Source organism: Stegostoma tigrinum, chromosome 33, assembly GCF_030684315.1.
Source record: "Stegostoma tigrinum isolate sSteTig4 chromosome 33, sSteTig4.hap1, whole genome shotgun sequence".
Taxonomy (NCBI): Eukaryota; Metazoa; Chordata; class Chondrichthyes; order Orectolobiformes; family Stegostomatidae; genus Stegostoma; species Stegostoma tigrinum.
Window position 1 is genome coordinate 20015969 of NC_081386.1, and position 13010 is coordinate 20028978.

At 45.6% G+C, this 13010-nt stretch overlaps 1 protein-coding gene across 4 annotated transcripts in view; it reads left to right on the forward strand.

Moving 5' to 3' along the window:
- The first annotated feature begins 385 nt into the window (after positions 1-385).
- Positions 386-13010, forward strand: part of LOC125467264 (unconventional myosin-Vc-like) — a 95044-nt gene continuing 82419 nt past the window's right edge. For 2 of the 4 annotated variants that reach the window (XM_059639182.1, XM_059639183.1), the window contains exon 1: positions 386-588. In XM_059639182.1, coding sequence (XP_059495165.1) covers positions 562-588 — 27 coding nt within the window. In that variant the 5' untranslated portion in view covers positions 386-561. The remainder of the gene's footprint in view (positions 589-13010) is intronic. The other 2 variants (XM_059639180.1, XM_059639181.1) reach the window with 1 other exon arrangement.

Consider the following 13010-nt stretch of genomic DNA (forward strand, 5'->3'; position numbering starts at 1 on the left):
TTTTGTACCAGTCTCACTGATTATAATACCCAGAGTTTTGATTACACCGCAATATCCGAACAATTGTATTCTATAAACATAGGCTTCTGTATTCCTTGCAGATTTGGCGAATTTCTGCGGGTTTTAAACAATCCCGGAATCATTTATTTGTTTTAGGGCGGGGAGATTTCTCCTAAAAATTTGCTCACGCTGTAATAAAACGCGTTTTGTATTAAAAGAAGGGACTGATAAAACTTGGAAATGAGGCTAAACGTTTACAAATATAAATATATATCCTGCTACAGGGAATGCAGAGAAGTTAAAGATTGAATGATTCTTCCAGCTCACTGCCCAAGATTTTAGTTTCAGACACTCCCTTGTCACGAGGTGGGGGTGAAGAGAGAGACAGAAGGTGCAAAGTCTGCCTGATGTGTGGCTATAACAGGCGGGACGCGCTGAGAGCGCGATAGGCAGTGAGTGAATGTGAGCGAGGGGGACAGAAATTGTAACAAGCTCGTTGCTCCAGCCATGAGGAACTGCAGTACGCGTTAAATCTGGCACGTACTGAGGCGACACTTCGCTATGGCGGTGGCAGAACTGTACACCAAGGTAACTCAGTAACTTACTTAACTCTCCACACCCAATTTATTCGTGCTGAAACCCAGCAAGGTTACACCAGTCCAGTCCGCTCACCCTCTGCCGGTCATGTTTAAGGACTATGTGCAGGTGTTCGTGACTTTTAAGAAACTTTGGCTAATTTGATGTTACATTGTGTAAAGTTGTGACTGCGAAACGCCTGCAACAAAATAAAACAACAGCAGCTGCTGGCTATCTGAGACAAAACAAATTGCACGGGAGAAAGCCAGCAGGTTCTGATGAGGGGTTGCTGGACTCAAAACGTTTAATTCCGTTTCTCTCTCCATGGCTGTTGCCGATTTTCTCCAGCAGATTGTGTTTTTGCTCTGGCACAGACCATATGGAACCGGTTTTGTCACCGAGGTGTTTGTGGCAGCATGTTCCAATGGCGTTGTGGCATAGCCGTTGGGTTATATCAGTTTTTGACTGGCAGATCTACCGGCTCTCTCTCGTAGGTTTTGAGCAATTTGGGGTTTGAAAACGAATTGGACAGCGGGAAGAAAGATGTACGTTGTTCTGAAAAGTGACCTCACCTGGAGGCAGTAACAGGATCTGGTTGTGTGTACTTGCCCAGAATTCATTGAACGCCGATCCTCTGAAATTTCAAAGGCAGTGAAAAGAATGCACCTAATGTTGAAATGTCCGGGTTTTGTGTTTGCTGTGAAACGGACTGGCGCCTCCCACGAACGATGTAACTAACAGGTGCCCCCTCTTCTGCATCCCGACTTTCCAGGGACCTGTACAGTTTGAAAGTATTATGAACAAAGGAAGTCTGTGTGCTGCAAACTTTTTAGCAGAGAATGTGATCTGATTTGTCATTGTGTACATAAATCTGACTGATATAGAGTGGCACTCAGATGCCCCTCAGCCAGTACAAACATGATGGGGCGAATGGCCATCACAACATTTTGTCGCATTCGAATAGGTGTGGTCCATTCAGCCCCTCAAACCTGCTCCATCATTCAGAAAGATGATGGCTGTTCTGTAATTCAACCTCATTTGCCTTGACACAGCAAAAACGTTACCTTTTTCAGTTTTCAAAGTTCCAATTGCCCTAAAATCGAGATGACGAGGGAGAAATTTACTCCGTTTTGAAACAAAACAAACCTGCCTGATTTCCCTCCTCACGATCGCCCACTAATTTTCAGATGATATTCCCTTACCAGAGGAATCGTTTCTGTGTTTACCTTATTGAATCATTTTTAACACTTTGATCACCCTCCAACTTTTAAACTCCAAGAAATACAAACGAGGTTTTTCCAACCTGGCCTCAATTTAACCCTTTCAGTGCTGCACTATTTGTAATGAATCTGCACCATGCCCACTCCAAAACAAATTGCTGATTGTGGTTACCTGATTAAATCTAATGAGAGAACTCCAGATGGGTTTTGACCAAGACTGTGTCAGAACAAAACATCATTTGCTCTGCTTTGCAGCAAAACTGAGTTTTGTACCTACCTACCTACAAACTTCCAACACTTACCTAGCAAGCGAGTTGGGGTATGAGACTGTAATGTCACAGTGCTGTGAGGGACGGAGTTCCAGGATCTGACCCAGTGACCATTCCTGCAGTGTGATGTTGCTCCAAGTGGGGATGATGAATATCCTCGGAGCTAATGCATAGATAGCCTTTGTCCCTTCTTAGCGGTAGGGATCATGGATTTGGAAGGTAGTGTTGAAGAAGAACAGGAGAGTTGCTGGAGTAGGTCATGGTTTGGTTCATGCTGCTGTCGTTGGTGGAGGAAATGCATGTTCCTGGCTGTGAAATGTCATACTGAAGAGACAGGCTTCTTTTGGTGCAGTTGAAGCAGCACTCCTGCACGCAAACTGAGAGCATTCCATCACCCTCTGACTCCTACCTTTGTGGCGTCAGAAAATGGCTCACTTGCCTCAGAATTCCCACCTTCTGATCTGTATTGAAAGGGCCGGTTCAGTTATTTTTCTTATCAATGGCAGCAGCCTGAATGTTGACAGATGGAGATTCAATGACAGTAATGTCATTGACTATCAAGAGAAAATTGTTAAACTCTCTGGTCATACCTGGCATTGTGTGGTATGAATGCAGCAGAAGCCCAAATGTTGGCCAGGTCTTGATGCATGTTGGCATGTTCTGAATGAGTATGAGAGGAGATGCAAATGAACATATTATACAATTATCAACAAACATCTGCAGTTTGGGCCTGATGATGATGATGATGAAGAGGTCATTGTTCAAGAAGATATTGCAGAAAGTGAAGATGGTTGGATCTAGGACAGTATGTTGAAGAACTCCTGCATGCTGTTCTGAAGCTGAGATGATTGAACTCCATCAAGGACAATCATCTTCCATTGTGCTGACAACACAGGGCCATTAGCAACTAAATTTTCCTGATTTTGAATTTTGGTTGTATTTCCTTGCTCCCTTTGAAAGATACAACCAAGTCTCTCATTTGTACTGTTTATATTATACTATGTTATGATGTGCAACTGGGTTCAGTACTGCCGGAGTACCACAGTACAAGAAGTATAATATTCAGTATTCGCCTTCTGCCTGTAAATCAATGAATGGCCATCACAACAGGAGGGATGAAAAGGGTGATGTAGATACGCTTTATCAACTACAGCACTAGTCAAGTCACTAATTTTCAGAAGTCTCCTTGTCAATGGTACAAATACAGTCTGAGGGGCTTTTGTGGCTTGGTGGTAGTGTTGCTACCTCTGTACCTGGAAGCCTGAGCTCAAGTCCCACCTACTCCAGGGGTGTATAATAATATCTCTGAACAGCTTGATCTAAATATATCTAAAAGAACTGTCTGCAGGTCGTGGACACAACAGCCTTTAACATTCCACTTTGAGAGTAGCATCTTGGAGTTTACAGGCCAGCAGCATATTTGGGAGCTGCTTCTGAATGTTCCCCACAATTTAAACATCAACAGCGTGCCTGGCAAGGAGGGGCACTTGCTTGGTGACATCACATCTCTTTGGAACAAAACAAAATTTTAGATACTTAATATGGCATAGTGTCAATTTTTAACAAGGGTAATTTCTTTTAAAAAAAAAGATACATTTAGTTTTTCCTTTCCATCATTTTTTGAGTTTCCACTTGAATCACTATTTCAGAAAAATAAATCTTGACCCACTTTCTTTCTTTGCGATGTGGGTTTGACTCACTACTTATTGCCTCTGGAGCACACTCCCTATGGATCTCTATTACAGCTCAATTGTTTCCATGCTTGTTTGCCAAGTGCCCCTCCCTTGTCAGGTCTTCTCACTGTTGCTTCTTAGAGCTTTGAGAAAAATTATTTTTTGACTGCATAATTAATTGTTATTTAGTTCTTCCTCTCAAAATTTCTAGGTCTCTGACACTGCAGACACAGGTGCGGAGTTAATTTCAAATACACTTACATTTCTTACATTGGTTACTGAAAGAGGAATTGTTTTAAAGAATCATCGAGGGATAAATTGGACCCTGCTTCACTCATTGTTTCATGATTCCGTCTCCGACACCATCAGGGGTCTTATGGCATAGTAGTAATGTGCCTATATCTGAGCTAGGAGGCCTGTGTTCACGTCCCATCAGCTCCAGAGCAATGTAACAAATCTCTGAACAGGTTAATCTGAAAATATCTCTCCCATTCCTCAAATGGCTGAAAAATCCTTTGATCTCAAATTGGGACAGCAATCTAAAACAGGTTTGTATCTTTTACTAACCTGAGTGAATTAGGCCATACTTAAGGCCCCTTTTCTCAGTTGGATGGCATTGAGTGAAACAGATGTTGATTGCTCTGTTTAGGAATCCTATAGCCAACAAAACAAGAGAACTTTTCCTCAGGTCAGTAGTTGAAGGGTCGAATGGAGGAGAGTGTGCATGATTGACCCCATGCTCTTTGTGTCTCCACCTCTCCCTTCAATCATAAGAGAGGACCAAAGGAAAGATTGAGGTGTAATGAATTCCAAAAGCTCACTTACATTTTTGAAATAAGATTCAATACCCAATTTAGGATGCGAAATTCTCCTAGTTTTTATACTTTTGGGTATACTGCCAAAAACACACATCAGTTTCTGCCCTCTTCCTAAACAAGTAATTTATTGTATTGGCTCTCATTATGATAGTTACTTGACTCTCTTGACATGTTAAAACCCAGCAACAACAATAGGTTATCACTGGAACACCTTTTTAATGTGTTCCCTCCGTTGAGGATCAACAATATTAAGTATCTCCAACACATCACAAATGAATTCCTCTGTGATTGTGAAAGATTATTTTTCCTCGACTCCTTTGCAGTCTATGAATGACACTGACCATCCTGTCTTCCATTATCTAGCTCAGTGCACCTCCCTAATTGTAAGCAGAACATTTTTGTGGCTCTCTTCCAATCCTTGAACTTTTACCAAGAGAGTCATCCAAGGATCTATCTACTCCTGGAATTCTGCTCTTCTTCATCTACATAATCTTTCTTCACAACATCATTCACAGCTATTGCTGCTTCATATACAATGACAACACACCACTTTTAATTCCTGCCACCTGCCTGGAGTCCTCTACCCCCTCTCCTTTGTCTGGTTGTTTTATCTGATGTCCAGTCTTCAATAGACCTCCTTTTTCTTCAGTGGGAGGAGCCACCCTGCCATCTACCTTCCCCCTTATAAACTCCACCACTTTGCTCCTTATGCGACCCACTTCTTTCCTAACTGCTCTCCAGCTGATTCCCGACTGTTGTATGCTGTTCAATGTTGAGCTGAGTTCCAACCCATCACGCAAGCTGTCAACATCTACTTTGGATAATGGTGCTGGCCTCTGCACCCTCAGCCCATCAATTAGTGAAACCTTGAATCATAATTTTGTTACTTGTTTGGGTGGCCTGCCACACTGCACACTCTGAAAGCTTCAGCTCCTTAAACTCAACTCTCCATGCCCTAAGACTATTGATATTATTACTGGCTGACTTTGTTTTATTCCCCAGTCTCTCTGAATTCCATTTCAACTTCTCAATTCAAATCCCTTCATTGCCTCACTCTCCACTATCTCTGCAACTTTCTCCAGCCCTGCAATGCCACTGTATAACTCCCTGCTTCTCTGTCTTTGACATTTTAAGGCCAGAAGTCACACAGCATCAGGTTTATTTGAAATCACAAGTTTTTGGAGCAATGCGTCAGCACCCAGAAAGCTTGTGATTTCAAATAAACCTGTTGGACTATAACCTGGTGTCAAGTGACTTTTGACTTTAGACCTTATCTAACCCAGTCCAACACTGACACCTCCACTGACTTTTTATGCATCTCACCCTTGTTGCTATTCCTGTTTACTCCACGTTTGGCACAACATCTTTAGAGACCTGGACATTGCTCTAAAGGTTACATCCCTAAACTCCTACCTTGGCACCTCCCTCGCGTTTTAGACCATCTTCTAAAGAAACCATTTGATGCAATGTTTGGTCAATTGTCCTAATATCTCATTATTGGGTTGGTGTTGACTTATTTCTGATTAGACTTCCATGGAGTCCTTCAGAAGCTTTTCTACGTTGAAAGCACCAAGATTTTACAATGAACATATTGGGTCCCAATCCCTGCTTTCACTCAACCTCTTGTATACATTGTAATTAGATAATTGTGTTTAAAGAAATGACACAACAGGATTAAGGAATAGCAAAGAGACAGTTACTGGATGAGAGAGATTTTCATGCATGATCTACAGGCACCAAACTACATCATAAAATTTTGTGTGATTATTGTAAAGCTACAGTCATTCTAAGACTGCATACCCATCACCATGAATAATGCCATGAGATAGTATCTAGTTGAAAGAAAGTGGTTGAGGAAAAATGCAATTGTGTTTCTAAAAAGTAGAACGCTTACACAGCAATGAACTTCCTTTTCTCAACTTCAAAGGATTCTTCATTGCTTAAAATTAAAATTACTGCGGCTGTTTTTGAAAATTATTTTAATTTTGAAATAAAATATCATCATTTCAGAACAAAACATGTCTTTCTAAAATCTGGTAACAGTGTAGGATATCTGGCTTTTAATGCTGTGGAAGTGGCTAAAATCTTTAAAGCTTAGAAAAAATGTAAAAGTCTGTCTTACGAGTTCCCAAGTGGTTTCAGTGAGTGCAATAAACCATTAAAACAAAGTATTTTCTGCTGTTTCATGTACATTATAATATCTGTTTTACTTTTTACAGTAAGTGCAAAGGGCAATGAACAGCTGCTGTTTCTCTTACCACTGCTCCTATCGCCTTTTATTTGAATAAAGGCAAATAGTAGCCATAGCAATAAATGAACATTAAAATTAAATGACTCAATGCTGGTCCATGCAGTAAAATCAGTCTTTAATGTACAGCTGGCTACTTTGTATCTATCTTGTGTGTTACTGCAAGTTTCAATATCTACTTTATCCTTTGACACTGTGACAACAATCACTAAATACAAAAATTATTGCCTGGGCAACTTTAGATGTTTGGATGCAGTTGATTTCTGGAGAACATTCTTTGAAGAGAGAGGGTGTGGAGTGGTATCATTTGAAATGTTTCTATAGTGAATGTGCATCCTATCGAAGTCGGTTGCATAATTTATTTAATTTTGTGTATTGAATTTGACATTAATTGTTCTCATTTAAACATGTGATCAGCTGCATGACTTAAGTTTTCATCAACATATAAAACAAAAAATTTAGACCGAATACTTAGTTTAATCAGTCCTTCAAATGCTGATTAATCCTTTTAAATCAATTGAGAAAATAACTTATAAAGCCTTAATGAGGTAATTGCTGCCCTAAGGGTATTCTAATGATGGAAAAGCTGAAAGCTGTTTTTGAAAAAATGGTGAGTTGCTTGTTGCTTATTACACAGTTAAGGATGCTAGCTCATGTTAAATATGAGGATCCTCAATCTTAAAAGTTGAGTGGATATGACTGAGAGACAGTAAGAACTACTGATGCTGGAATCAGAGATAACACGGCGTGGAGCTGGAGGAGCACAGCGGGCCAGACAGCATCAGAGGAGCAGGACAGTTCACGTTTTGGGTCAGGACTCTTCTTCAGAAATTCTTCACAGTGGGGTTGTACCTCACTCTGAGATAGTAAGAACTGCCACTGCTGGAGTCAGAGGTAACAGTCTAAAGCTGGACGAATGCAGCAGGCCAGGCAGAGGAGCAGAAAAGTTGATGTTTTGAGTCGGGACCCTTCTTCAGAAATTACCCTAAGCAAATATCTGGAAAAGCCATCTATTCTCCAAGAATGCAGCCAGCCAGAAACCTCTCCTATAGAACACAATTCAGGAAAAACGCTGTCCTTCCTCTTTTCCCAAATGGTACTCGTGCTGCTGAGGATTTAAGGCTGTGACTATGTCACACTTGACTAGGTTAGTATGATGGAATCTAAGCCTTACTATTTATGGAGTTGTGACAAGAATTAAAGAGTTTATAACAGTCTGCAAAATTCCCCAATTTCCCTATCTTCAACATCCTGGATGATAGAAAGCGTTGAGCGTTTTCTATAAGTAGCAAAAATTACTATTTAGTACAAATAAATAGATACTAGCTACATGTAAAGAGTTATGCACAACATGTGGCTTCACTGATTAAAGCTCTAATGCCCCTTTTAAAACTCAACCTACAGACATGTACACAGACACAATGGAACATTGGTATTATGGATGGAGGGATAAACTATGAAAGCAGTTCAATTCTCCTTGCCCAGTGATAATGGGAACCGCAGATGCTGGAGAATCCAAGATAATGAAATGTGAGGCTGGATGAACACAGCAGGCCCAGCAGCATCTCAGGAGCACAAAAGCTGATGTTTTGGGCCTAGACCCTTCATCAGAGAGGGGGATGGGGTGAGGGTTCTGGAATAAATAGGGAGAGAGGGGGAAGCAGACCGAAGATGGAGAGGAAAAAAAGATAGGTGGAGAGGAGAGAATAGGTGGGGAGGTAGGGAGGGGATAGGTCAGTCCAGGGAAGACGGACAGGTCAAGGAGGTGGGGATGAGGCTAGTAGGTAGGAGATGGAGGTGCGGCTTGAGGTGGGAGGAAGGGATGGGTGAGAGGAAGAACAGGTTAAGGAAGCAGAGACAGGTTGCGCTGGTTTTGGGATGCAGTGGGGGGAGGGACGAACTGGGCTGGTTTTGGGATGCGGTGGGGGGAAGGGGAGATTTTGAAGCTGGTGAAGTCCACATTGATACCATTGGGCTGCAGGATTCCCAAGCAGGATATGGGTTGCTGTTCCTGCAACCTTCGGGTGGCATCATTGTGGCACTGCAGGAGGCCCATGATGGACATGTCATCTAAAGAATGGGAGGGGGAGTGGAAATGGTTTGTGACTGGGAGGTGCAGTTGTTTATTGCGAACCGAGCGGAGGTGTTCTGCAAAGCGGTCCCCAAGCCTCCGCTTGGTTTCCCCAATGTAGAGGAAGCCACACCGGGTACAGTGGATGCAGTATACCACATTGGCAGATGTGCAGGTGAACCTCTGCTTAATGTGGAAAGTCATCTTGGGGCCTGGGATAGGGGTGAGGGAGGTGGTGTGGGGGCAAGTGTAGCATTTCGTGCGGTTGCAGGGGAAGGTGCCGGGTGTGGTGGTGTTGGAGGGCAGTGTGGAACGAACAAGGGAGTCACGGAGAGAGTGGTCTCTACGGAAAGCAGACAAGGGGGGGATGGAAAAATGTGTTGGGTGGTGGGGTCGGATTGTAAATGGCGGAAGTGTCGGAGGATGATGCATTGTATCCGGAGGTTGGTGGGGTGGTGTGTGAGAACGAGGGGGATCCTCTTTGGGCGGTTGTGGTGGGGACGGGGTGTGAGGGATGTGTTGCGGGAAATGCGGGAGACGCGGTCAAGGGCGTTCTCGACCACTGTGTTGGGGGGAGATTTGCGGTCCTTGAAGAACTCGGACATCTGGGATGTGCGGGAGTGGAATGCCTCAAAGTGGGAGCAGATGCGGTGGAGGCGGAGGAATTGGGAATAGGGGATGGAATTTTTGCAGGAGGGTGGGTGGGAGGAGGTGTATTCTAGGTAGCTGTGGGAGTCGTTGGGCTTGAAATGGACATCAGTTACAAGCTGGTTGCCTGAGATGGAGACTGAGAGTCCAGGAAGGTGAGGGATGTGCTGGAGATGGCCCAGGTGAACTGAAGGTTGGGGCGGAAGGTGTTGGTGAAGTGGATGAACTGTTCGAGCTCCTCTGGGGAGCAAGAGGCGGCGCCGATACAGTCATCAATGTAACGGAGGAAGAGGTGGGTTACTGAACCCTGCCGCATCTTCACCATCCCCCCAAACCTCCCACTAACTGAGGACGAATGGTCAGTCCTTAGTAAGGGGCTCACCTTTGTCTCCCTACAACCACACATCAACGAATACCAGTCATGGTTGGACATAGAACAGTTTTTCTGCCGCCTTCGCCTCCACGCCTGCTTCTTCAACCGGGAGCCTAACCCTCCCTCCACTGACCCCTTCAGCCGCCTCCAACACAAGTCCTCCTCCTGGACACCACCCCCAGGCCTCTTAACTTCCCTCGACCTCTTCAGCTCTAACTGCTGTCGAGACATTGCTGTCGAGACATTAACCGCCTCAACCTCTCCACCCCTCTCACGCACTGCAACCTCTCCCCTGCAGAACGGGCAGCCCTCCGCTCCCTCTGCTCCAACCCCAACCTCCCCATCAAACCCGCAGACAAGGGTTGCGCAGTGGTAGTATGGCGCACTGACCTCTACATCGCCAAGGCCAGATGCCAACTCTCCGACACCACCTCCTACGGCCCCCTCGATCATGACCCCACATCTGAGCACCAAACCATCATCTCCAACACCATTCATGACCTCATCACCTCAGGGGACCTCCCACCCACAGCCTCCAACCTCATTGTTCCCCAACCCCGCACGGCCCGTTTCTATCTCCTTCCCAAAATCCACAAACCTGGCTGCCCTGGTCGACCCATCGTCTCAACCTGTTCCTGCCCCACCGAACTCATCTCCACCTATCTGGACTCCATTTTCTCCCCTCTGGTCCAGGAACTCCCTACCTACGTCCGTGACACCACCCACGCCCTCCACCTCCTCCAGGTCTTCCAATGGCCGCCAACACCTCATTTTCACCATGGACGTCCAGTCCCTATACACCTGTATTCCGCATGCGGAGGGCCTTGAGGCCCTTCGCTTCTTCCTGTCCCGCAGGCCCGACCAGTCTTCCCACCCCCCCCCCCCACCCCACCGACACCCTCATCCGCCTAGCCAAACTCGTCCTCACCCTCAACAACTTCTCTTTCGATTCCTTTCACTTCCTACAGACTAAGGGAGTGGCCATGGGCACCCGCATGGGCCCCAGCTATGCCTGCCTCTTTGTAGGTTATGTGGAACAGTCTCTCTTCTGCACCTACACCGGCCCCAAACCCCACCTCTTCCTCCATTACATTGACTGTATCGGCGCCGCCTCTTGCTCCCCAGAAGAGCTCAAACAGTTCATCCACTTCACCAACACCTTCTGCCCCAACCTTCAGTTCACCTGGGCCATCTCCAGCACATCCCTCACCTTCCTGGACCTCTCAGTCTCCATCTCAGGCAACCAGCTTGTAACTGATGTCCATTTCAAGCCCAACGACTCCCACAGCTACCTAGAATACACCTCCTCCCACCCACCCTCCTGCAAAAATTCCATCCCCTATTCCCAATTCCTCCACCTCCGCTGCATCTGCTCCCATGAGGCATTCCACTCCCGCACATCCCAGATGTCCAAGTTCTTTTAGGACCACAAATTTCCCCCAACAGTGGACGAGAACGCCCTTGACCGTGTCTCCCACATTTCCTGCAACACATCCCCTCCCACCCTGTCCCCGCCACAACCGCCCAAAGAGGATCCCCCTCGTTCTCACACACCACCCCACCAACCTCCGGATACAACGCATCATCCTCCGACACTTCCGCCATTTACAATCTGACCCCACCACCCAACACATTTTTCCATCCCCACCCTTGTCTGCTTTCCGAAGAGACCACTCTCTCCGTGACTCCCTTGTTCGTTCCACACTGCCCTCCAACCCCACCACACCTGGCACCTACCCCTGCAACCGCAGGAAATGCTACACTTGCCCCCATCCCACCTCCCTCACCCCTATCCCAGGCCCCAAGATGACTTTCCACATTAAGCAGAGGTTCACCTGCACATCTGCCAATGTGGTATACTGCATCCACGGTACCCGGTGTGGCTTCCTCTACATTGGGGAAACCAAGCGGAGGCTTGGGGAAAGCTTTGCAGAACACCTCCGCTCGGTTCGCAATAAACAACTGCACCTCCCAGTCACAAACCATTTCCACTCCTCCTCCCATTCTTTAGATGACATGTCCATCATGGGCCTCCTGCAGTGCCACAATGATGCCACCCGAAGGTTGCAGGAACAGCAACTCATATTCTGCTTGGGAACCCTGCAGCCCAATGGTATCAATGTGGACTTCACCAGGTTCAAAATCTCCCCTTCCCCCACCGCATCCCAAAACCAGCCCAGCTCTTCCCCTCCACCCACTGCATCCCAAAACCAGCGCAACCTGTCTCTGCCTCCTTAACCTGTTCTTCCCCTCACCCATCCCTTCCTCCCACCTCAAGCCGCACCTCCATCTCCTACCTACTAACCTCATCCCCACCTCCTTGACCTGTCCGTCTTCCCTTGGACTGACCTATCCCCTCCCCACCTATACTCTCCTCTCCACCTATCTTCTTTTCTCTCCATCTTCAGTCTGCCTCCCCTCTCTCCCTATTTATTCCTGAACCCTCACCCCATCCCCCTCTCTGATGAAAGGTCTAGGCCCGAAACGTCAGCTTTTGTGCTCCTGAGATGCTGCTGGGCCTGCTGTGTTCATCCAGCCTCACATTTCATTATCTTGAATTCTCCTTGCCCATTGGGTTCACTGAGATTATTCTTTTGACTTGTCAGAACTTGTTGCTCTTTAGTCGTCCTTTTCCAGGTCCTTTCACTTCTTTGCAGAGGCAGAGAGCAATTTGTTCACAACTTTTAAAGCCTCTAATGTATTAGTTAAAAGTCACAACTACAGTACCTGATAAAGGGAGATAAAGTGGCTTTTTGCAGAGAAAAGACAGGTCCTTCTGTCTGACCTCTTGCTAAGCATTCACTCCTACAAGCTGTTCAGTACCTGGGAGCCTGTCACAAGGTTGGTGATAGGCAGAACACCTTTGTTATCTATAATTGAACACCATTCCACAGACCAATCAGCTACTTACTACTGACTGAATCTCCTTTTGTACACCCTGAGGTTCCAGCTCACCTGTAACTCAATTCACCCACTGCTTGAACAAACAGCAGTGTCAGCCGCACTTGCAATGCAATAACCCTTTCCACAAACCTTGGTTTTTGCATTTTCTCATTCTTTTCATATTCATCTATAATAAAACAAGAAAAATAAAAAGATATGATCTTTATATCA